Here is a 23,734-nt window from a genome sequence, read left to right as displayed (position 1 = left end):
TTTGGCTTACACTTCCACATCACTGAAGGAAGTCAGGATAGCTACTCAAACAGGACAGGAACCTGGAGGCAGTAACTGATGCTGAGGCCATGGAGGGATGCTGCTCACTGGCTTCCTTCCTCCTCATGGTTTGCTGAGCTACTTTTTTATAGAACCCAGGATCACCACCTCAAGGATGGCACCACTCAAAATGGGCTCAGCCCTCCCCCCATCAATCACTAAGAAAATGCCCTACAGGCTAGTCTACAGCCTGATCTTATGGAGGCACTTTCTTCTCTTTCTGTCTTTTTTTTTCCTTGCTTGTTTGTTTTGTCTTGTTTTTTGTAGCCTTAGTTGTCTTGGAATTCAATCTGTAAATCAGGCTGGAATGCTGGGATTAAAGATGTGTGCCGCTGCCACCGCCTGGCATGAAGGCATCTTCTTAATTGAGTTTTCCTCTTCTCACATGGCTTTAGCTGATGTCAAGTTGACATAAAACTGCCCAGCACAGTATCTGAGTTCATTTGCATTAATTCGTGTCTAATGAACCTTACTACAGCTCTGAGTAGCAATGCTGTGTATAGAGTAATGTGGTGTCTATTATTTCTATTTTTCAGTTGTGAAACAGATTCTAAAGTTTAAAATCCTGTTGTTTCATAGTCTCAGGTATGGATAGTTGATGAATGAGAACAATATTAAGACTAGTTTTGAACTTAAATTTTGACTGCTTAATATTTTTAAGTGCATTACATGGTTATTTAAGTTAATATTTTTAATCTAATGTGCCTCATACTTTAATTTTCAAGGAACTTTCAAGTGGGAAAAATAAACTCCACAATTCCCTGGAAATCACATTTTCAGAGATAGATACGAGAAATTGAGAAAGATCATAATCCTTCTAACTCAAAGAATGTGGTGTCTGACCCTTTGTAACTTGATTTTCTTTTCTCAAATCAATTGCTAGCCAGTGTTTACCCAGAACCTTGGTTTAGTATCATCTTCTTGTCACTAAACAATATGGCATTCTACTGCAGCCCCAGGTGTTTAGGATTGAACCCAGGAGTTCAGAGATAGCTCAGAGAAACATTGTGAGATTCTGTTCCTTAAAAAAAATGTACATAAAATTGATAGCCCAAAGAGCTTTTGTTTATAATATATATAACTACTTACACAGTTAGGGGAAGATTTTCTTCAAGTTATTCAACAGAGTTTTAAAATGTAAAATGTAATTGAACAAGTTATTTTATAAAAATAACTTGAAACAAAAGATTTAGCAGCAAGTATATTGTATATATTTTTTTCAAGTCTCTTAACATCTGGCTTAACAAGGAGACAGCTACAATTTGATAGAGGTTTTCCTCCATGAGTATGTGATAAAAATTCTATGAATTCTGGAAAACACCACTACACCAATGAGAAAAAACAAAAAGCAAATGACAAGGCATCATTGGTGTCTTTATGATAATGCTTAGTGTGAGTCTGTGACAAGGACATGTCTGAGAATTGTGTTTACTGGCTGGTTATTGTTTAAACATCACAGAACACTTGCAGAGCTGGTTACCATCTCACCAGAAAACAAAGTTGTTACACAGTGTAAGGCTGCAGCTCTGTGCTCATGTATTTCTGGGAGGGTCACAGGCCCACTCTTTCATACTCTGAGAATTGAAGTTAATAGACACTGATGGAAGCTGAAATGGCTGGTTCTACTCTGTCTACTCTATGCCTCCGAATTGATGGGATTCCTGATGAGATAAACAAAGGAAACACTTCATTTATAAAACAGTAACTTATAAAAAAAAAGATTGTTCAGATCAGGCAGTAGTAGCATGGACCTTTACTCCAGGACTCATGAGGCAGAGGCATGCCAATCTCTGTGAGTTCAAGGCTGGCCTGGTCTACAGAGCGAGTTCCAGGACAGCCAGGACTGTTGACATAGCAAAAACCTATTTCAAAAAGCAAGCGAACAAAAAATTTCAAGTGTTGTGATCAAATCCAGAGCCTTGGATATATCTGACAAGCACTTTTCTACCCAGCTATCCTCCTGCCCCCAGCTTCCTTTTCTAAATTAAATCTTAGCAAGACCAAAAATATTCTTTCAATACCCTAAAGGCCTCTCTGAAGAAGTAACATTTGAGTTACAACCTAGCTGATAATAGGAAGATAGCCACACAAAACAGGGAGAATTTGCTCTTTGAGGTAGACAGTGATTTCCAGATAAGTGTTCTTTTAGGTCAGGTAATGTGGGCTCACATGTGACCCCAGCACATGGAAGCAAGAGGATCAGGAAGTCAAGATGGTTCCCACATACAAAGCAAGTTTGAGCCCTGTCCCCAAACATCAACAGTATTTACTTACTTGTCTGCTTATCATTTGTTTTTCCTGTAGGAGAAAGACTCCATGAGGTCACTCTTTCCTTTCTTGTTTAGCAGGTGTCTGGCACATAAGGAGATACATATGAAAATATTTTTGAATATGCCTATTATATTTGAATTGTATGTGTCTATTGTATTTGAATTGTATATGTATTATAGATGACTATGTATATGAAAAATTGAAAAAGCCATTGATCATAGTGGGCAAACGGGAGAATGATCCAAAGTGAGAAAAGAGCTTCTAATCACTGGTGGTCTCATAGGCACAGGAAGGTGTACTATGTGGGGAAGTGCTTAAAGTAATAAAAGAGGCAGGCATGTTTCACTTTACGTTTTAAAACCACTTTAGCTCCATGGGAAGGGGCCAGAGGGGGAGCAATAGTAGAGGTCAAAACAGTTAGGCTTCTTTGGCTGTGAAATGATGGTGTGGGTAAAGGTAATAGTAATGGAAATAGCAAGGAGACAGGCAGTGTGCATTTGCTATTAGCAATGACATGACTTGCTAATGGAATTACAGAAGGGTTTTGTATATAATGGTTTTCCCTTGCAACTTTTGACATTTACAATGGTGTGAAAATTATAGTGACCCAATCCTCACTGAGTGTACATGGCTAAAACCTGAGCACAGCTTAAAGCTGTTAAGAATGCAAAAATAAGTCCTAAGTGTAAACATACCTTGTACTTTTGCTTTAATTAAGCTCAGCTGTTGCTGGGTTGGTTTATTTTGACGATTGTTATAGTCTTCCTTTGGGTCCAGCTGCTACACGGCCATATCAACTCAGCAGAATCTCCTTGTGTGATCCAAACAGACCTGTTCTCTCCAAAGTGAGCGCACCGGCATCCAATTTTGAGAGCCTGCTCTGCGGTGGCAGCGAGTGAAAGGAAAAGTAGTAGGGCTTGGTTGGGTTCCTGTGCTGAGGAACAAAAGTAGGAAGGATGCTATCTGTGCACACTAGCCCACATATATATGTATATATATATATATATATATATAATTTCGCATTTTATAAAGTGCATGTCATGCCTCTGGGACCAGATTCAGAGCACCTAACAGGGAGTGAATCCTGGCACGCAAGCCTTTAGGGTCAAAGTCAGTAATGTACCAGGAGGGGCGGGGCCACAGCCAGCTCTCGCGCACAGGCCCCGCCCCTTCTTGCGCCCGCCGTGCTGCGCATGCGTAATGGCTACTACGGCTGGGGTCAACCTCCGCTGACGTCAGGACGCCTCACTGCTTTCAGCCTCCCAGCTCTAGAGTCCCTCGCGGGCCGGGGCGGGGCGTCTGGCCAGCTGAGCTATTCGGACTGACCGCGCCAGTTTGAATGAAAGCTCCGCAAGATGGCGGCGGCCGGAGCCGAGGCACCGAGAGGTGAGACTGGAGAGCGGTGTCACCGGCCGCCAGGTTCACTACCGTGGCCCGAGCCCAGCCGGACGGCGGCGATGCCGCCGCGCGGACACCCCGAGCGCGGTTCGCTCGCTGCGGGCTACGGGCCGGCTACGCGCCTGCTCCGTGCGAGCGTGGTTCCGAGCCCCGCGGGCCCGGGTCTCCCGTGGCGCGTGTGCAAGCGCCGCCTCTTTGAAGGGTGAGCAGGAAAGCACGCGCGCCGCTGCCGTAGCGGTCGCCGCCTTCGCGCGGTGGGAGCCGGGCTGAGGTGCGGTGCCGGCGGACGAGCCGGCCTGGCATCGTTCGTTGTGAAGTGTTTCCCCGAGAGAGTGGATGTGGGCACACACAGTCCTGAGCTCTGGGAAACTTGGGGCGGGGGACGGCTGGAATTCATGGGGTTATTTATGTGGATGATGAAGCTGGGGGGACACACAGTGCGCGTGCGTGCACCCGAGTCGCGCGCCCTTTGAAAGTCCCGGGTTTGTAAAGCATTCTGGAATGAAAAGGTGCTTCTCCAACTTTCTTTCCTCCGCCCCACTCAGGTGGTGACACTTTATTATCCCCGTCACTCTACTTCCTCGAAGCGTTGCGGGGGTGGGGTAGTGGAAGGATTTTATAAGCGGGGTGTCATAAACTAATCGGACAATGAAAGCTTTTTCTCCATCATTGTAGGCTGTGGAATTTTGTAAACCAAGTGTTTGCAGATTTAAAAAAGAAAATCCCGAAATGCTCAAAATGTATCATTTCTGTTGAGAGATGCGTCGTAATTACACATAATGGGCGTCATTATGACATTTTCATTCGTATACGTAGGTTACCGAATTCAACACCACCCTCCATTATAGGGTTGTGCTTTTGGATTCTCAACTAGGGATAAAAATACTAAAGCAACAAACACCTTAGGTACACAACCAAGAGGACTCTCCTTTGCAGATGATTAGCATAAGGAGATCAGCCTTACACAAAACAGCCTTAAGATTTTTAGATGGAAGCCATTAAGAAGATGGTTTTTATACCTGTCCTACCCCAAACCACCACGCCTAAACAATGTATTTTGGCAAATTTGAGGAAAAGACATTGCCTTTTACGAGTGCCAGAAATATGAATCTTTTCCATTGACTGGAGTGGGGAAATGATGCTTAACATTTTCTTTTAATGAAGTCCTAATGTAGGGAGGATGAGGAAGAGATGTGGGGAAGTTAAAACAGTCAGGTTCTCCCTTCCCTGCAGTCTACCTCAAAAGTGTTTGCCTTGAAGAACTATTAAATATAGCGTGATGAACTAAAGATAAACTTTGGTTTCCTCTTCACCACCTCACTTTTTTTCAGTGAATGTGGTACCCAGAAAGTTTGGGCCCTTCCTAAAGTTGTGTAGCTAGGTGGTCCACCAACATGTAGGGCAGAGGGCTTTTGATCATCTACTATTTATCCCCATATTAGCCATACAGTGAAGTTTTACATTTTCTAGACATCATTTGTGTAGTTATATTTTAAATTTGGATGGAACACAATTCGTTTCTGGCCCATGTAAGGTTATTATTAGTGTGTCTGACTTTTAAATCTTGTTTATGGATAATTTACATTAAGTTTTCTGTTTTGTAACTGTTGACTTGAAACAATGCAGGAAACAGAGCATTATAAAGCTCAATATATCCTCCATTTAAAGTAGACGTTTATTTTATGCATGTTGGTAATACATTTCACCATGGGCAAAATAAGTGAAACTCAGGTTTCTTGAGGTATTCCTGAAATGGGCAAAGTAGGATATGGATTTAACTACAGGACTATATTTCAGATTTAAAATCTTACTGTGTGATTAAAAGAAGCAGAGGTCACTTTTAAATTGTGATTGTTTTAGAATATATTTTAGATACATTTCTAACAATATGTTTTAGCTCTTTATTAAGAGAACCGTTAACATGTTATGTAGAATATAATGGGACAGTAAAAAGTATTACTTTTTACTTTTGATTTATATGTAATTTTAAGAAAGCTTAGACATGAAATATTTTAAGTGGTCAAGCAAGAATTAGCCATTGTCAATTAAACAATAGGATAGAAATTCAATTCATCAGAAATAGATCTTTATTATGTAACTTTTTTCCCAAATACACGTAATTGGCTTCTTGTCATGTACGTTTCTAGACTATAAAATTGTCAGTTGGGAGGTTTTAAGTTTTTGTTTCATCCTAGTAGCTATTTTATTAGTAAAGAATTTTATTTTCTTATTGTAGCCTGGTGTGTGCCTTGCCTAGTTTCACTTGATACTCTTCAGGAATTATGTAGAAAAGAAAAGCTCACATGTAAATCGATTGGAATCACCAAAAGGAATCTAAACAATTATGAGGTGGAGTACTTGTGTGACTACAAGGTAGTAAAGGTAAGGCAATATCTAGCTCCTTGAAAGAGACCTATTCACACTGCAGTATTTCATGTTTCTCTAGCATAAAAATAGCCTTAAAAAATAAGCAAAGATCTTCTTACTGTTTAAGGTTGTAAGTCGTAGATTTTTGTGCATTGTCATCAATTTTGTCAAATAACACTGAGGGGATTTTGAAGTATGAAGTGCTCTTGCGTTAGAATATTTAGGGTGTTTCTATCATCCTGCATCCAACTCTTGATTATTTATTTCCATGTGGATTTCCAGAGCAAATGTTTCATGTCAGATTGACTTTTCCTGTAATTCATGTTGTTCCTGGATCATATTTCCCATAATCACCTGGAAAGATCGTAAGGTTACAAGCCAGCTATAGAATTAGTGACTGTCCTCCAGAAGCACCACCATTTATATTTCCTGCCATCCTGGCAATCTCCATGTATTATAAGTTATGGTATGAAAAAATGGTCTGGCTTTCATGATCATTTCAAACCTTTGTTTCATATCATACAACTTTAGAAGCTGATTTAATTGCCTTGTGCTTCCCTTCATTCATCTTAAAATGAGTTGTTAAAAGCTCTTTAAGCTAAAGCTTGTAATTATATTTTTGTAATTCATTTACTTGTAGCTTCCTCTGAGAACTGGCCATTAATCTCAGTTCTTGCAGATAAACAATCAAGAATCCTGCTTAATGTGATTTTTTTTTTTTTTTCCCCATCTTTGCTGAACCCTTCAGTAAGTCCATTTCTTGTTTTGAATGCCTGTTTTCCTGTGGTAGCATTGTCTTGCAGAGATCTTACCAGTACCTCAGCACCCTAGACTATCAGCCTAGCTGAGAATATCATCTGTTCATATGCATTAGCTCCATTAAAACATACTTTTAAGATGTGTGGTGGTATAGATCTGTAATTTCAGCTAAACAGGAGACTCACAAAAATTTCAAACCCATCCTGGGCAACTTAGACTCTATAATTTATTCCTAAAAAGATTGTTAAAGGGAACTACAGCTCAATGGCAGATTATTTGCCCTGCATGAATAAAGCCCCAACAATCTCTTGGGCAGGGGTAGGTTGGGGAACACTACTTGACAAGATTTTAATCTGTTGCACTTTTTTCTTATTTATGGCTTTCCCAATATTTGTTATATTTTGAACCTTTTTCTTTCCCCTTACTTTCTCACATTCAGCTGAAGACTCCTGCCTTCTGCCTCTATGAATATAAGCTTTTAGCATTCAGTCTACATTCACCACCAATTATTTCTGTGTTTAGTCTTTCATAGGTGTCACCATTTTTTCACTAATTCCCCAGGACTTTGCCTGAACTTGTGGCTTCTTTTTCATTACTTTAGACAGGGCCTGGCTTTCAATTTAGTCCTAGTCTGGCCTTGAACTCACAGCCATCGTGCTCTAGCCTCTACAGTGCTATAGTGCCTACATAAACTGTATTTCCAGTTTTATGTTTTAATATTAAGTCCCCCGTCCCCCGTCGTCCCTGTCCCCCACCTCAATTTACAGAGATCCTCCTGGCTCTGCCTCCCAAGTGCTGGGACTAAAGGTGTGCGTCACCACCACCCGGCTTAAGCTCTCTTTTCACTCATTTGTGTTAGTAAACATACTCACATCATCTCTAACCTTTAGATAGCTTCCTCGGCCTCCATTTCTACTCACACAGGTTACTTCTTTTATTTTCTTTCTTACGTCATTAATAAAAAGTACTTTTATTGAGATATAACTTGCTTATTTAAAGTGTACAGTTCAAATCTTAGTATACTCCCAGTGTCAATTTTAGAACATTTTTTTCATTACTCTAAATTTTTAAATTTTCAATACTGCCTAATTTTCAATGACTAGCCCTAAGCAACTGCTAAATCCATTTTCTGTTTCTTTAGAGTTGTATGGGGGCCTTCCCCTCCCCTTCTTCCTCTCCCCTCAAGCTCTGTGCCCCAGAGGAGGACCTCAGGTGTCCTGCTCTGTCACTGTCTGCTTTGAGACCAGGTCTGTAGCTAAACGTTGAGCTAGGCTGGTAGACAGCAAGCCTCAGAGATTATCTAGTCTCTGCTCCCTAGCCTTGGGATTACAGGTGCATGTTGCTTCATCTGGCTTTTTTTATGACTGCTGGAACTTGAACTCAGGTCCTCATCCTTGTGGAGCGAGTGCTCTTAACACAGTGATCCTTCTCATCCCTGTCCTCTTCATTAAATGTACAGAGAACAGTACGTGTTTCTTAAGAATTGGCTTGACTTTGAATAATGGCTTTTGGTGTATTTTAGAATATTTGGAATTAAACTGAGTGCCTCTCATGTACTGGGTAAGTCCTCTACCACTGACTTATGCTCCCTAACCCTTTAGTTTTCATTTTGAGATGAAATTTCACTAGAATTATCCAGGCTGGCCTTAAGCTCATTCTGAAACCCAGAAAAGTCTAGAACTATATTCGTTGCTTTGTCATCTGAGGAGCATGACTACAAGTTTTTAAGGCTCATCTGTGTGGTAGTGTATATTGTACTTCTTTCCTTTCTGGTGCCAGATAGTTACACTGTGTGAATGCATCACATTTATCATGGGACAGACATTTGAGTTGTTTCCACCTGGGGCTATTAAAATTAATGCTGTTACAGATGTTCATACCCTAGTTTCTGTATGAACATAGTTTTCATTAATCTTGGTGTAGAATTACTAGGTCATGAGATATTTTTGTTTAACTTTTGGCTACTGCCAAGCTTTTTCAGAGCTCTGCACCATTTTACATCCACTTCAGGGGGGGTATTAGAGTTTTCATTTCTGTGTAGCTATCCTCGTGAGAAGTACATCTCTTTGTGGCTTTTATTTATGTGTCTCTAGGAATTGATGATGCCCAACATCTTTTTATCCTGCATTTGTATCTGTTGTAGTGAACTAAATATTCACATCCTTTGCTCATTCTAAAAATATATTACTTTATATCTATTTAGAAAGAGAGAGCTTATGTGTGTGTGGTGCATGCACGTGGGTGTGAACGCTTTTGTGGGCACATGTGGAAGCCACAAAGACTGTCTATCGTACCCTTATTCCTTTAAGACAGAATCTCTCACTAAGCCAGATGAATTCCATTTAGGATAAGTTGACTGGCCATTGAGCTCCCAGAATCTGCCTCTCTGCCCATTCAGTGCTAGAGTTATAGGTCCATGCAGCCATGCCCAGCATTTTCTATGGGTAGTAGGGATTTGAACTAAAGTCCTCACACTTGCATATAAGTGCCCTTACCCATTAAGCCATCTCTCCAGGCCTTACCTCCCTTGCTCAGTTTCTAAAGTTGTATTCTAAATTATTTAGTTATAATTAGTTATATATTATGCATATATATCCCTTGTCAGATATATGATTTGTAAAATTTTTATTTATCTTGTGGTTTTCTCTTTTAACTTTTTAACCCATTTTATTCCAATTTGTGTGTCCCTATCACTGACCGCCTGTTGTCAAGTTTCTCTACTAGTTTGTTACACTTACCATGGTTGGTTCTCTTTCTTTGGAACTCTCTTATCTATGGAAGACTCCCTAATTCTAATTCTGGGTCCTGTCATTATCTAATCTTCAGCAACTTAGCAACTGTATTCTCCAGTTTCTTTATGAAATAAGGGTAGGTATAGTAACCATCTTATAATGTGTAATTAATATTAAATGGATTAATATGGATTACCTACTGTATACTGACATTTAACAATTCAGTGACATCAGTGTTTACTGTTACTGTATTTATTTTTCAATATATATTTATTTTTATGCTCTATGCATGTGCCCAGGTGTATGTATCTATATTATCATACAAGTGCCTATGCGATACAGAGGATGTCAGATCCCTTGGAAGTAGAATTACATGTAGTTGTGAACCATCTGATGTGGGTTCTGGAAACTGAACCTAGATCCTCTGCCAGAGCAGCAAGTGCTCTTGTTTTATGAGCCATCTCTCTAGCCCCTCATTGCTGTTTCTTGTCACCAGTCCCCATCTATTTTTTTTAATGTTCTTCAGAATCTCTTTGCTTTTCATCTGTCTTTCCCCTGATTGTAGATAACTTCTGAGAGGCTGTTCTTCATCCTCTTCTCCTTTGCAGCTGCTTACTAAATAGACTTCCCTAACAGTTTTTGTTAGGGATTTGCTCACTCGTAATAATTAGTGAGACAACTGTACTCAGCGCAGAGTGCTAAGTTTCTGTACAAAGTACTTAGTTACAGTAAAGGTGAGTATTGGTGTAATAGAAGGACCTAATTGTGGAGGCACTTGGCAGTTATCTATGAGAAACATGTTTTAAACTTAGTTTTAAAGAATGAAAAGATAATGGGGTTGGGGTCCTGATATGGAAGACCACCCAACTCCTTCAAGGAATGGAAAATATGAGTAGAACATGGTCCAGAGTTAAGATAAGATGAGGCTAGAGGGAGTGCAGCTCTTTACAGGCAAAAGGATTTTAGGCTTCATATTGAGGGAAGCACAGAACCATGGGGTCTTTTAAAGTACAAGAATGGCATGACAAGAGAACATAGCTCTGCTGTTAATTCTTCAGTGCCAGGAGGGTATAATGGCAATCAAAGCAAAACAAATAAAGAAGGAGCACAGGACTAGATGAAGAATCCTGAGGAGTGAGGCTTATGCCATTAACTGGCAAGAAAGATAATAGGAACTCTGGAAGTGTAACTAATGGGACCTGGAAGAAGAGATGTCAGTAAAAGAGCACTGAGCAATTGATAAAAGAAAAACTAAAGAATATACTGAGGCTGGTAGTCAAAAGTCCGTTCATGTCCTGTGAGTGGTTTCTGTGTTAGCATGAACAGAAGAGCCAAAAGAACCAAGTAAAGAATAAGTGGGAGGTATAAGAACATAGACTTTGGACTCTCCCAGCATCATACCTACTCTTGGAGGGAGAAAAAGGATACAATGGTGTTGATAGTTTTAAAGTTGTATTAAAAATTGAGTCATAGTTGTATGCTTTAAAACAGCTTTAATGTTCTAAAGGGCTATGTGCTAAAATCTACTCTTACGAACTCAGAGATTCCTTAGTATACAAGCGTATGTCCAAGGAAGCTTGGTTTTATGTTGCTTTTGAAAATGGGAGGTGTTTAAATGTTACTTAGAACTAGTAGTGAGGCAGAAACCAAAGAGTTGGACATAGAAGAATAATTAATAAAGTACATCTCTTCTGTTATAGCTACATTGACTTGTAGTTTAATATCCATAAGAGGCTGGAAGTTAGGAACAAAGGCCATATGATACTGAATATGAAGAAGTTAGTGGGATAGAAGGCCTCGAACCTAAAGCAATCTGAAGTTACCAGCTTGGGAAATGGAAAAATGCTATCTGATACCACTCAATGATGTAGATGAACTTAAACAATGTAGACTGTGGTGGGTTTCTTTCAAGTGCTGTATCACTTTTCTGCATCAGTGTTATTGCCATGTTGCTCCTCATACAGGTTAATTGAGGATAATACTCTGGGTGTTTGATATACCTTTCAAGGAAGAACAATACCCCTACTTAAAATGATGGGTGTTGTCCCTTGGAAAATTCCTTAAAGTATATAGGTGCATGTCTAGAAGCACTAATATACTTGCCACCTGGCACAAACAGAATAGTCTGCATCTAACAGATTAGTATTTCTGAAGGAAATATTTTTTTTAGGAATTAGAATAACAGAAATCATTAAACTGCAACCCCCTCCCCCCCCCCCCAGATAGGATTTCTCTGTGTAACAACCCTGGCTGTCCAGGAACACTATAAACCAGGCTGGCCTTGAATTCATAGAGATCTCGGCCTCCTGAGTGCTTAAATTAAAGGCATGTACCACCACCACCACTTTAATTTTTTTTTTAAAGAAACTTTCTTTTTAATGTAGTGTGTGTGTGTGTGTGTGTGTGTGTGTGTGTGTGTGTGTGTGTGTGTGTTGCCTGCATATACATCTGTACCACATATGTGCCTGGTACCCAAAGGAGGTGGTAAGCCACCAATATGGGTGTTGGGAATTGAACCCAGGTCCTTCACAATGACAGTAAGCCAACTCTCCAGCCCTATAATCCAAATTTTAAGAAGTAGAAAAGTAGAACTTTTAGAAAAGACTTTTCCTGTGGTCACATAGTTTTTTTTGTTGTTGTTTAGTTTAGTTCAGGATCTCAGGTCTCAGATTCCATCTATCTGTCTGTCTGTCTGTCATCTGATTTTGTTATATGTCAGTGTTTTGCCCACATGGACATAAGTGTACCATGTGTATGCAGTGCCCACAGAGCTCAGAAGAGGATGTTGTATCTCCTGAAGCTGGAGTTAGGTGAGTTAGGAGCCAGTGTTGTTAACTGCGGAGCCATCTCTACAGCCCCTCGGAATTCCTTTTCTATTAGTTAGTGACACAAAGCCTTCTATCAGTTATGCTGGTTCTCAACTATGTCACTGGAGTTGTGGCATGATATGGAATATTATGGTTATCACAAAAAAATGGCAAAAGCAAGGAACAGAAATGTAGACTATGTTTTTGCTAGGCAGTCATGGGACATCTGAGCCATGCTGATTTTCATCTTTGTATTTTAATAGTATTGGCTATGTTATTTTGGCATTTAAAATTGAATTGCCTTCCATTGAAACTTATTTCGCATATTGCCTATTACTTCTTTATTTCACATGTACATCCTAGGTATGATAGGAGCTAAAAAGCTTTTTGGCTTTAATTTTTAATTACAGGTTATTGAATTTATCAAATTTGCCGTATAAGTCAGTGGTTTTCGTAAAGTAATCTTACTTTTCAAATATTAAAATCTTTTTTAGATTTGAAAAATGCTTATAAAAGACAAACCAGAAATAAAATACTAATATTTCCATTTTTTTCAAAATCAATCTTGTTTTCAAAGTATATTTCCTGTACAGAAATTGATTAGTTGCCAATGTAGTCAATATACAAACCTCAGTCATTTTAAATATAAGAGACTTATCCATGATTAATCATTACAGTTATTTGGGAAGTTAACTTTAATGATGTTTCCTTTCATTAGGGTGGTAATATAATCATGCAACCTATAGCCAGCACTTGTCTCTTATTGTTTTCTGCAATAAAAGGACCAGTGTTGTGTTGCCTTCTTCTGGTACCAGAAGTCCAAATTTAAGTATTATGGGGAATAGATGAATTTAGACAATGCCATTTGGATCTCATATCTACTTTTGTATAAGTAGATCTGGGACCGACAATCTCAAATTATCATTACCTGACTGAAGGAAGAAATTTTTAGGCCATAGTGAGGCCCAATTTGACACACTTTGGTGTATATCTAGGCTTTCTATTTCTTCTCTTTGGAATGACAATACATACATACATTATGTACATATAGTTTGTGACCTGCATATCCTCAAATCATAATTAAACACATTTTAACAGAAAAACCAAACCTATTTTGAACAATTTTCAAAATGAAACTACTGAGTTCTTTTAATTCATAGTCATTACTGATGGATGAATAAGACATAATAAAACATTAAGGTACTGATAGTGAGTATAAAATAAGCTCACATGTGGATATGCAACTATTCTTGAACTGCATTGGTACTTTAGCAATATGCCAAAGACCATAAATCATTTGTCCTAAGTTATGGGTTAAGGATGGAGTTACAATTCAATGTAATGCTTTTCTGGCATGTGTCAGGCCCAGAGTTTGAGTTCTGGTAGTGTGTGTGTGTGTGTGTGTGTGTGTGTGTGTGTGTGTGTGTGTGTGCGCACTCGCGCGCACGCGCATGCATGTATTGAGCAGGGATGGGGGGTGATTAATAGATAGTAAAATAACTGTTATGCCCACTCCTTAATATTATAGGTTACTGAAATTTTCATAGGCAAATTTATTGCAGTAAGTAATGTTTTTCTAATATCAACAAGAAAACACCAGGTCAGCAAAATGGCTTAGTGTGTAGATGCATTTGCTGGACAACCTCAATTTAATCCTTGGGACCCACCTGGTAGAAGTCGCATGTTGTCATATTACGTGCACCCATACAAGTATATACATATACACAAATGCCATGTAAAAAATTAAAAATTAATGATGTTTAATCACCCTGATATTTATTTTTTTATTTTAATGTGCATGTGTGTTTTGCCTGTATGTATGTCTGTGTGAGGATGTCATATCCCTTGCAACTGGAATTACAAGCATTTGTGAACTTCCCTGTGGTTGCTGAAAACTTAACCCAGGTCCTTGGGAAGAACAGCCAGTGCTCTTAACCACTGAGCCATCTCTCCATCTCTCCAGCCCCCCACTTTGATATTTCAGGAGCATTTCTCAGCTTACTTTATCTTAGGGCCTGTGGGTATGTGCTAGCTATTCTAAGACAAAGAAGTGATTACTAAAAGATATCACTTTTGAATTTACTCCTGTACATTAACTGTCTTTTAAATTAAGCCCTTAGCAAGTGTCTGCTGACCTTAAGGAAAGACAGTAAATAGTCACTGTGCATATAGAGATTTCAGAAACCATGGTAGCCAATTAACATAATAATAGGTGATAAAAAGTGGACCTTTGCTATCTTTCATTCCTCATACTTCAGCTACTATAGGTTTCTCTAAATTAGGTCAGCATTTATTAGAATATTAATGTCTGATAGAAATAGGATGTGAACTACAGTGTCACTTTAAATTTCTTGGTAACCACATACAAAGTAGTAATTGGTTTCACTAATATATTTAATTCACCATACAGTCATTTTTTAAAGTTAAAGATAATTTGCTCCTGCCATTCTTGAAATTCAGTGCAGTATTTATACACAAAGTCTATCATTTGAGAGTAGCCACATTTCAGAGGTTTTGGGGAGTTTTCTTGGGTGGGGTGGGTTCAAGACAGCAGGGTTTCTCTGAGTAGCTTCGTAGACCAGGCTGGCCTCGAACTCACAGAGATCTGCCTGCCTCTGCCTCCCAAGTTCTGTGATTAAAGGTATGCATCACTGCTACCCACATTCCAGGTTCTCAGTAGCTACATGTGGCTAACAGTGACTGTTTTATCCAGTTTATCTTTAGAACAGCTAAGGGGGATGTGTGGGCATAACATTTGAGGATCTAAGTTCCCAGGTGTTCAGTGAACATTAACTTTAGAGCCCTTAGAGAATGCTTGCAACTGTGCTGGCCATGTGAACCACTAGCCTAATGTTCACTTTGGAACCACCTGTTTCCATGATCGAGGTTTTTGTTTGATGTAGTACTGTTTAGTAAAACAGTCATAGGGTTTGGTGCCTTTATCTTTCCCTAGATAGGACTCTTTGGCCTGTTGTCAGATGTTACATTCCAATAACTAGTGTCTTTCAGATAGCATACAAAAATTGTATTTGTTTGACTTATACTTTACTATTAGAAACTTGAGGCTCTTCAAACATTTTGAATTATTAAGAGAGATGCCACTATAGAGACTATCATAATCTGATTTGTATTTTCTGTTCTATTTTAAGGGTGTGGAATATTACCTTGTAAAGTGGAAAGGATGGCCAGAGTCTACAAATACTTGGGAGCCCTTGAGGAACCTCAGGTGTCCACAACTGTTGCAGCAGTTCTCCAATGACAAGAGTAGTTACTTATCTCTGGTAAAGAAAGGCAAGGCAATCGCTCCAAAAAACAGTAGCAAACCCTTGCCACCAGCTGTCTCTGAGTACATTGTAAGAAAAGCTAAACAAAGAATAGCTCTGCAGAGATGGCAAGATTACCTCAACAGAAGAAAGAACCACAAAGGGATGATATTTGTTGAAAATACAGTTGACTTGGAGGGTCCGCCTTTAGACTTCTACTACATTAATGAGTACAGGCCAGCTCCAGGAATCATCTTAAACAGTGAAGCTACCTTTGGATGTTCGTGTACAGACTGCTTCTTTGAAAAGTGTTGTCCTATTGAAGCTGGAGTTGTTTTGGCTTATAATAAGAACCAACAAATTAAAGTCAAACCTGGCACTCCCATCTACGAATGCAACTCAAGGTGTCAATGTGGACCTGACTGTCCCAATAGGATTGTACAAAAAGGCACACAGTATTCCCTTTGCATCTTTAGAACTAGCAATGGTTGTGGCTGGGGTGTAAAAACCCTTGTGAAGATTAAAAAAATGAGTTTTGTCATGGAATATGTTGGAGAGGTACATTAAATCCATCCTATGCATATGAGCTTATACTACCTTATTAATGTATATACTTGATATATTTTGATGTCATTTGCAGATATGTAGAAATTCATTTTCAGGTTTAGGAGAAAGGTTCACTGATAGTGTTAAAAATGTAAACCTTTATATGAGCAAATAGATAATAAAATAAGCTAATAGTTGGCATTCAGTCATAACCACTAACAGAAGTATATATATACATATAATTTTTTTTTTAAGACAGGGTTTCTCTGTGTAGCCCTAGGTGTCCTGGAACTCACTCTGTAGGCCAATCTGACCTTGAATTCAGAGATCTGCCTGCCTCTGTCTCTGGAGTGTGGAGTGCTGGGATTAAAGGCATGCACCACACTACCTGGTGTCTCTATTTTTTTAGCATAACTATATTTACACAAAAGTTTAAAGAAGGAAGCCAGACCTACCTACATACATGCTGACATTGAAACTTTGAAGTTACATTTATTCCATTATTTGATCCAATATGATTATATTTCTTTTCCTATTTTGTATCGATATGAAAGACATTACTGTAGAAAAGTTTTATGAGTATTGTCAAATATATACAAAGCATTTATTATATCTAAAAAACACTGCTCTGAACTCTAGGCACTTGGAATTGCAGACCATTCTCTAATTACCAAGTACTAGCATTTTTACTTTGTTAGTTATTATATGCATAACTATTAAAGTAGTCCTCATCATGGATCACAACTAAGCACCTTAGCATATTAACCCCCTAATCTTCAAGTTATCCCCACTACTACAAATAAACTGAGGCACAGAGATTTTTAGCTTACTCCAGCAGCCAGATTTAGTTGATAATATATATCACTTTGACAACTATTGGTATTTTCAGCTGAGCCAATGATCAAGCTGTAATTTTAAGAGCAGACCTGCAGATAGCATGACAGATCCTGAGGTGACAGGCCAGTGCCTGGTGTTCTACTGTTGCATTACATCCCCAGCTCCTGTGATAATTTTGAGTTGAAGCATTTCCTGAATATTTGTTCTTAACAAAGCTTTCCAAATGGTCTGTTGCATATTTAACATAAAGTTTCTGTTAGGCAACCTGTTTCCATTTGTTGTTACTCATAGGTAGGCACAGTATACCTTTAGAACAGTGCTTCTCAACCTGTGGGTCGTGACTCTTTGGGGTCAAACAACCCTTTCACAGGGATGGCATAGCAGGTATTTACATTACAATTCATAGTTGTAGCAGTTAAAGTTATGAAGTAGCAATGAAAATAATTTTATGATTGGGGGTGACCACAGCATGAGGAATTGTATTAGAGGTTGGCAGCATCATAAAGGTTGAAAACTACTATAGTGCATATTGAGAGTGCATACTTTTGTAGTTTTCTGTTCTTCTCTGCTCTGGAGAGCACACGTGGATAGCTTCTTAAAAGCACAGCCTGATTGTAATGAAGGTACCACATTTAACTTATTTTAGTCTTTTATCCCATCACTTTCCTTCATTTTTATACTTTTTTTCCATCTAGCTTTTAGTTTTTATGCATGTTTGTTTTGATGACACTTGAATTTCTTTTTAAATATTTGGGTCACTGTTAATAGCTTAATATTTCTTTGGTTCCACAGTAGCTACATAATATTCTGTGGTTTTGCAAAACACCATGTCACCTGTAGTCCCAGCTATGCTATGCAAGAGGCTGAGGTAGAAAGATCTTTGTGGTCTATTGTTTTTCTTCTTTTTTTTATCTTCTTAGGTAATCACAAGTGAAGAAGCTGAGAGGCGTGGACAGTTATATGACAACCAAGGAATCACATATCTTTTTGATCTGGACTATGAATCTGATGAATTCACAGTGGATGCAGCTCGATATGGAAATGTTTCTCACTTTGTGAATCATAGTGTAAGGAACACTTATTGATAAGACAAATAATTCAACTTAGTACTGTTTGGATGATTTTTCCTTAGTTGAAAGATAAATCATTTTTATACAGACATTCATAATATTTTAATATAACAGCTTCTCCTGTTAAGTCAGGCCATTATTGCTGTAATATGAACATACATATTGAGTTGTTTAACACAATGTTCTATCAGTCTTTATATCTCAGTTCATTTAAACCTTCCAATAACTTTATATGATAACTTCATTGTTAAAGAGGGGAATTTAATAATCAGGGAGTTAGTAAAAGTTTTAAAGAATCTCAACAAAGTTATCTTACAGAAGTTAATACTGAATTTTACAATGTGCAGTAACCCTTTACCCTATCCACATTTAATTCTCCATAGTTTACCTAGTTAGCTGTAGTCCAAAAATACCCAATGGGAATATCTAGAAATAATTCATTCCTAGTTCTAAATTGTCTGCTATTCTGATTAGCAGCTGAAGTCTCCTACTGGAGACATCACCCATCCCTTTGCCCAGTGTGTACACACTGTGATATGCTATCTGCCAGTCACTTAGTAGCTCTCTGGATGGTCAGGTCAGCCATCATATTATAGTCTTCAGGTGACCTTAGTTTACTCAGGAATTGCCCAAAAGCACAAGATTAGTAATGCTAGCAGTTTGGAGTTGCCAATGTGTTTGCTTTAAGCAATAAGGTGAAAGTACAGTAAGATATTTTCATAGAGACAGACCACTAATTTAACACTTTTTGTTGTTAATCTCTTACTGTGTCTGAATTAAAGTTAACTTCTCATAAGTATATATGTATAGGACAAAACCCTAGCAATATAGGATTTGGTACTAGCAGCAGTTTTGGGCATTTACTGAGCATCTTGAATTATACTCTATGAATATGAGAGAACTGTACAGTTTAAGGTAACAGGGTTGGTTTTTTTGTTTGTTTGTTTTGAATGTCAGTAAGTTCACATTTTAAAATGAAATTTAAGGATTTCTAGAGCATTCAAGCATCTAGGACCATTTCCTTAAATTAATTAGTATTCTTTAACTTTTAGTTCATGTTTGAACAAGTTAGATCTCCAGTCTTTTTAAAGATTTTGTGTGTATGTGTGCATGCATGTGAGGGTGTGTGTGTATGCGAACACACGAGTGTGCCTGTAAAGGCCAGAGAGGTCAGGCATCAGACCCCTTGGAGCTGGAGTTACAGGTGTTTGTAAAGGTTCCTAATGGGGGAGCTCAAAACTGAACTCCGGTCCTCTTCAAGAGCAACAAGTATTCTTAATTGCTGAGCCATCTGGCCAGACCCCTAGAACCACAATTCCATAATCTACTTTATAAAACTTGTTTCCAAAAACTAAGTGGCAATAATAATTACTGGGTACCTTCTAAGTACTAGACAATAAGCCCACAGATAATAAAGGAAGTATGTCTTAGATAGTACATCTTAAAGCTAATCTTAGAAGATGTAGCCAAGTCAAAATGTCTGGTGAATTGCTTACCAAGAGTTGTGTGTAATTATCAGTGAAATGTAAGAGACTGTCTAGACTCCCTTTTTGGTTGCCTGGTGTGTTTAAACTTTGTTTTGAATGACAACTTTTTAATGACAAATTTGAGATTTAGCTATCCCTCAGTACCCCAAGGGATTAGTTCCAGGACCCTCTGCAGGTACCAAAATCTTTAATAAGTTCCTTATATTAAATTTGAGACGTATATAATAACCCAAACATCCTCTTTTATATTTTAAATAATCTGTAGATTACTTCTAAAGCCTAATAGAATGTAAATAGTTATATTGTATTATTTATAATCTGAGACAAGATCACGTAGCCTTTACATGTTCAAGACTATGGTGTGATTTTTCTTTTTCTTTATAATACTTTTATAATCTAAAGTTAGTTGACTTTGCATTTGGTTGAGTCCATGAATAGGAGGCCAGCTCTACTACCTAACACATACTTGCTACTTAGGGATGATTAAACACAAATTTAGATTTCTTGATGTGGCTCCTAGATCTTTCTTCTTGCATATTCTATATAGCTTAGTGTGCTTAAGTTCAAACAAAAGTTTAAGCAATGAACCTATGTAATAATGTGAGTTTTATGGTGCTGATTTTAAAATAGTATATATACACACACATATACATGTGCCTTATTGAAATAGTTATAAAGGAAGTATTCATGTTATAGATGGAATTGGATTAAAATTCTCCAGAAAAAAAAAGCCAAGACAAAAGTGACATACAGGATACTTGATTTGTTTTACCTTTTTGTTCTTTTATGTCTGATTGAGATCTTATACATGAAAAGTGTATTTTGAATGTACATGTCATAGGAAGCTTAAAGTGATCACGTGGGATGTTAACTATGCATGAGGTATATAGAAGAGAACCTTTGTACCAGTTTCACTTAAGCAGGTTTTGTTCTTTTTTTTAGTGTGACCCAAATCTTCAGGTCTTTAATGTTTTCATTGATAACCTTGATACTCGGCTTCCCAGGATAGCACTGTTTTCCACAAGAACCATAAAAGCTGGAGAAGAGCTGACTTTTGATTATCAAATGAAAGGTATGGTTTTCCTTGGTATTAGTTTCAGTATGACATTGAAAGCAAGTCTTTGGATCACTGACCAAATTAACATCAGTGATGGGGGGAGGCTACCCCAAATATCATATGTGGAGAAGATGAAACACGTTACTATGTACTAATTTAAAATTTTTAAAACGGAGGTTGTAGGGGTTATCTGTCACCTTAAGGCCCAAAGCCCATCAGACAACTAAAGCTAGCACTTGGTCCAAGCCACTGCAGCCTAGTTTTTCTTAGGACTTCCATTTTGGAAGCTGACTTATCATAACATCTTTTCTCAGTACTATTAGTATTAATAAAAATAAGTTTCTAAACTTTTACTAACATAAATATTGACAAGATTTAAAGAAATATTTCAATTACATGAGACTTCTATTCCTTCTTGAATCTAGCTTTTTAAAGTATTTAATTGTCTGTCTGTTTTTGGAGTTTATTTGTTTGTTTTTTCTTCTTTCTTCAAGACAGGGTTTCTGTGTACCTTTGGAGCCTGTCCTGGAACTCGATTTGTAGACAAGGCTGGCCTCAAACTCACAGAGATCCATCTGCCTCCCGAGTGCTGGGATTAAAGGTGTGCACCACTGCCCAGCTGTATATTATCTGTATTGTGATTGTGAATATTTTCTATGAACAATGTGCTTTACATGCTTTTCCTACATGGCCTCACTGCCTGTGCTCTTAGTGTCTAAGAAGAATGCTTATGCATTGAGCTTTCTCAATAAACTTCATCATGACAGATAGTCACATTAGCCTATAGCACTGTTTTAAGACAACTTACAGTGAATTGTCTTAGGATGCTCATATAAGCACAGAACTCTTTCCTTAGGAGGTAACCAACGCCTTGAGAATGTGAACACCATTACTAGCTCCAGGACAATAAGATTTGTGTGTGAGTGTGCATGTGTGTTTATGCGAATATGGAAGAGAGCATGGGATCCCCTGGAGGTGGAGTTTCAGGCAGTAGTGAGCTGTCTGACATGGGTAGTAGGACCTGAACTCTGATCCTCTAGAGAAACACGGACTACTCTTTACCTATCTTGGAGCCCCTATTCTAAAATATATTTCCCTTTCTGTATTTCCAGGTTCTGGAGAATTATCTTCAGATTCTATTGACCATAGCCCTGCCAAAAAAAGGATCAGAACTGAATGTAAATGTGGGGCTGAGAGTTGCCGAGGTTATCTCAACTGAAGCTTCAGGAAATGGAGCTCATGATTGTGTTTTGTTTTGGTCTAAGAACTGGAAAAGTATTTGGGATGCCTTTCTATCATCAAGATTATATGTGTATGTTAATGTACAATTTGTGTCTCAATATTTGCAAAGTACATTAGTGTTGCTTCTGAAGAGGACTTCAGGTCCACACAAACAGAATATATTTGATAGTTCACGATCCATATTTAATATGTAACCATTTACAAATCACCATACACTTATTTAAGAAATCTTAATAGACAAGTGTCCCCTTTAGTGTTTGAAGAGCAGTGAGGCAATGGTTATTAATATGAAACCTTTTACCATTACTCAAACAGATAATTCAGTTTGGGCAAATGTACAGATTTTATTTTTTTTTACTCTATTGTTCCTGCTTAATACTTACTGATCTTGTATTGGAGACAATTAAGCAGCACTGAATTTTTTTTTTTTTACTATATTTTCTACTTTTACATTAAAACATTGGCATCTTAATGATATATTTTAGGTATAAAAGTAAATGTGAACGCTTCTTTCGGCTTGATCTCACTTTGAAGCAATAGATACCATTACAAAGAGTGTATGTCTGAACCAGAAATTCGTAGAAGAATGTTTTAATCCTGTTGAGGGAAAAATCTCTAATCATCTTCTCTAGAAGTCCATAGTGGCTGGCCATTATGCTTCTTTGAAAGGACATAACAGTGTGACTAAGAGGATGGGTTGGAGTGCCAGGCAGGGTAGATGAGTACGAAGTGAGCTCAGCATCAATGAGGTACACACTGGAGAGCACCTGCCCTAATGACAGTGTCATTCACATCATGTTACTGTCATTGCCAGGCAGCGTAAACGTTTCTTTTCCACCAGATTTAATTATTTTTGCATTTTCTGCATGCCCTTGAAAAGTAACCTATTTGAACAGATAATTGTTTTATACAAATTTTTTTTAGATAGGATAAGAGTAAATTTGGCCAAAGTTATGTCTAATTGAACTTTCATTAACCTACGGAGATTAGATGGGATTTTTGTCTGTGTAGTAAAACCCGATAAAGAAAAAACTTAACCTTTTCATTTCTCTGGGTCTGGGAGTCCTAATCAGAGTATCCAGTGTGAAAAGAAAAAATGCAGCAAATCCTTTCCTTCAGTGCCCTGATTAAGACTTCCCTAAGCTCTCTGCCCAGGCTGTAATAGACTATCAAGCTCAAGTAAAATGAAATGAATTCAGTACTCCCTTTATCTTCCGAACTCTACCTGCTGGGGGCTCAATTTTCCCCCCGGTTGCCTTCCAAATGCGCAACCTTCCTCGTGCCCTGTTAGTTCCTAAGCCTCTGCCCGGCTGATGCTGCAAGTAAAATGAAATGAATTCAGTACTCCCTTTATCTTCCGAACTCTACCTGCTTTGGGAGAAGCTACAATGTTCCTCAGAACGTTGCCTTCACAAGGCTGCTATACATAGGCTACACTGTTTGCATGTTTGAAGCCTCACTGTATGTTTACTACCCAGAACTTTCAGGATGTGTCAACAAAATATATTTTTTTAAATTGTAGTTTTGTTTTTGAGAATTTTTTAAAAGATTTATTTATTTATTATAAATGCAGTGTTCTGCATGTTGTCTGCAGGCCAGAAGAGGGCACCAGATCTCATATAGATGGTGGGGAGCCAACATGTGGTTGCTGGGAATTATACTTGTCTTCTGCAAGAGCAGCCAGTGCTCTTAATCTCAGCGCCATCTCTTTAGCCCCTTTCTTTGAGAATCATAAAAGCAGTTCAGGTCTGGTTTTCTCTTACCCCTAGAGCCAAGCTCAATTTGAAGTATTCTCAGGTTTAAAGATAAGATTAAAAAAAAAAAATCAAGTGTTTTGA

The 23,734-nt window shown here is 38.2% G+C and overlaps 2 protein-coding genes across 2 annotated transcripts in view; one reads left to right on the top strand and one right to left on the bottom strand.

The window, feature by feature from the left end:
* The first annotated feature begins 3,527 nt into the window (after window positions 1–3,527).
* On the top strand, window positions 3,528–21,982 carry Suv39h2 (SUV39H2 histone lysine methyltransferase). The gene is given in 7 exon segments (XM_051205899.1): window positions 3,528–3,785; window positions 3,787–3,931; window positions 5,966–6,111; window positions 15,544–16,215; window positions 17,961–18,107; window positions 20,540–20,669; window positions 21,767–21,982. Coding segments are annotated over 7 exon segments (1,446 nt in total). The 5' UTR covers window positions 3,528–3,686; the 3' UTR covers window positions 21,874–21,982.
* The window catches only part of Dclre1c (DNA cross-link repair 1C), a 50,273-nt gene continuing 32,844 nt past the window's right edge, over window positions 6,306–23,734 (bottom strand). The window contains exon 15 of the mRNA XM_051205898.1: window positions 6,306–6,450. Within this exon, the coding sequence (XP_051061855.1) occupies window positions 6,416–6,450 (35 nt within the window). The 3' untranslated portion in view covers window positions 6,306–6,415. The remainder of the gene's footprint in view (window positions 6,451–23,734) is intronic.

This window comes from Phodopus roborovskii, unplaced genomic scaffold (assembly GCF_943737965.1).
Source record: "Phodopus roborovskii unplaced genomic scaffold, PHOROB, whole genome shotgun sequence".
Taxonomy (NCBI): Eukaryota; Metazoa; Chordata; class Mammalia; order Rodentia; family Cricetidae; genus Phodopus; species Phodopus roborovskii.
This window is presented reverse-complemented; position numbering and strand designations above follow the sequence as displayed.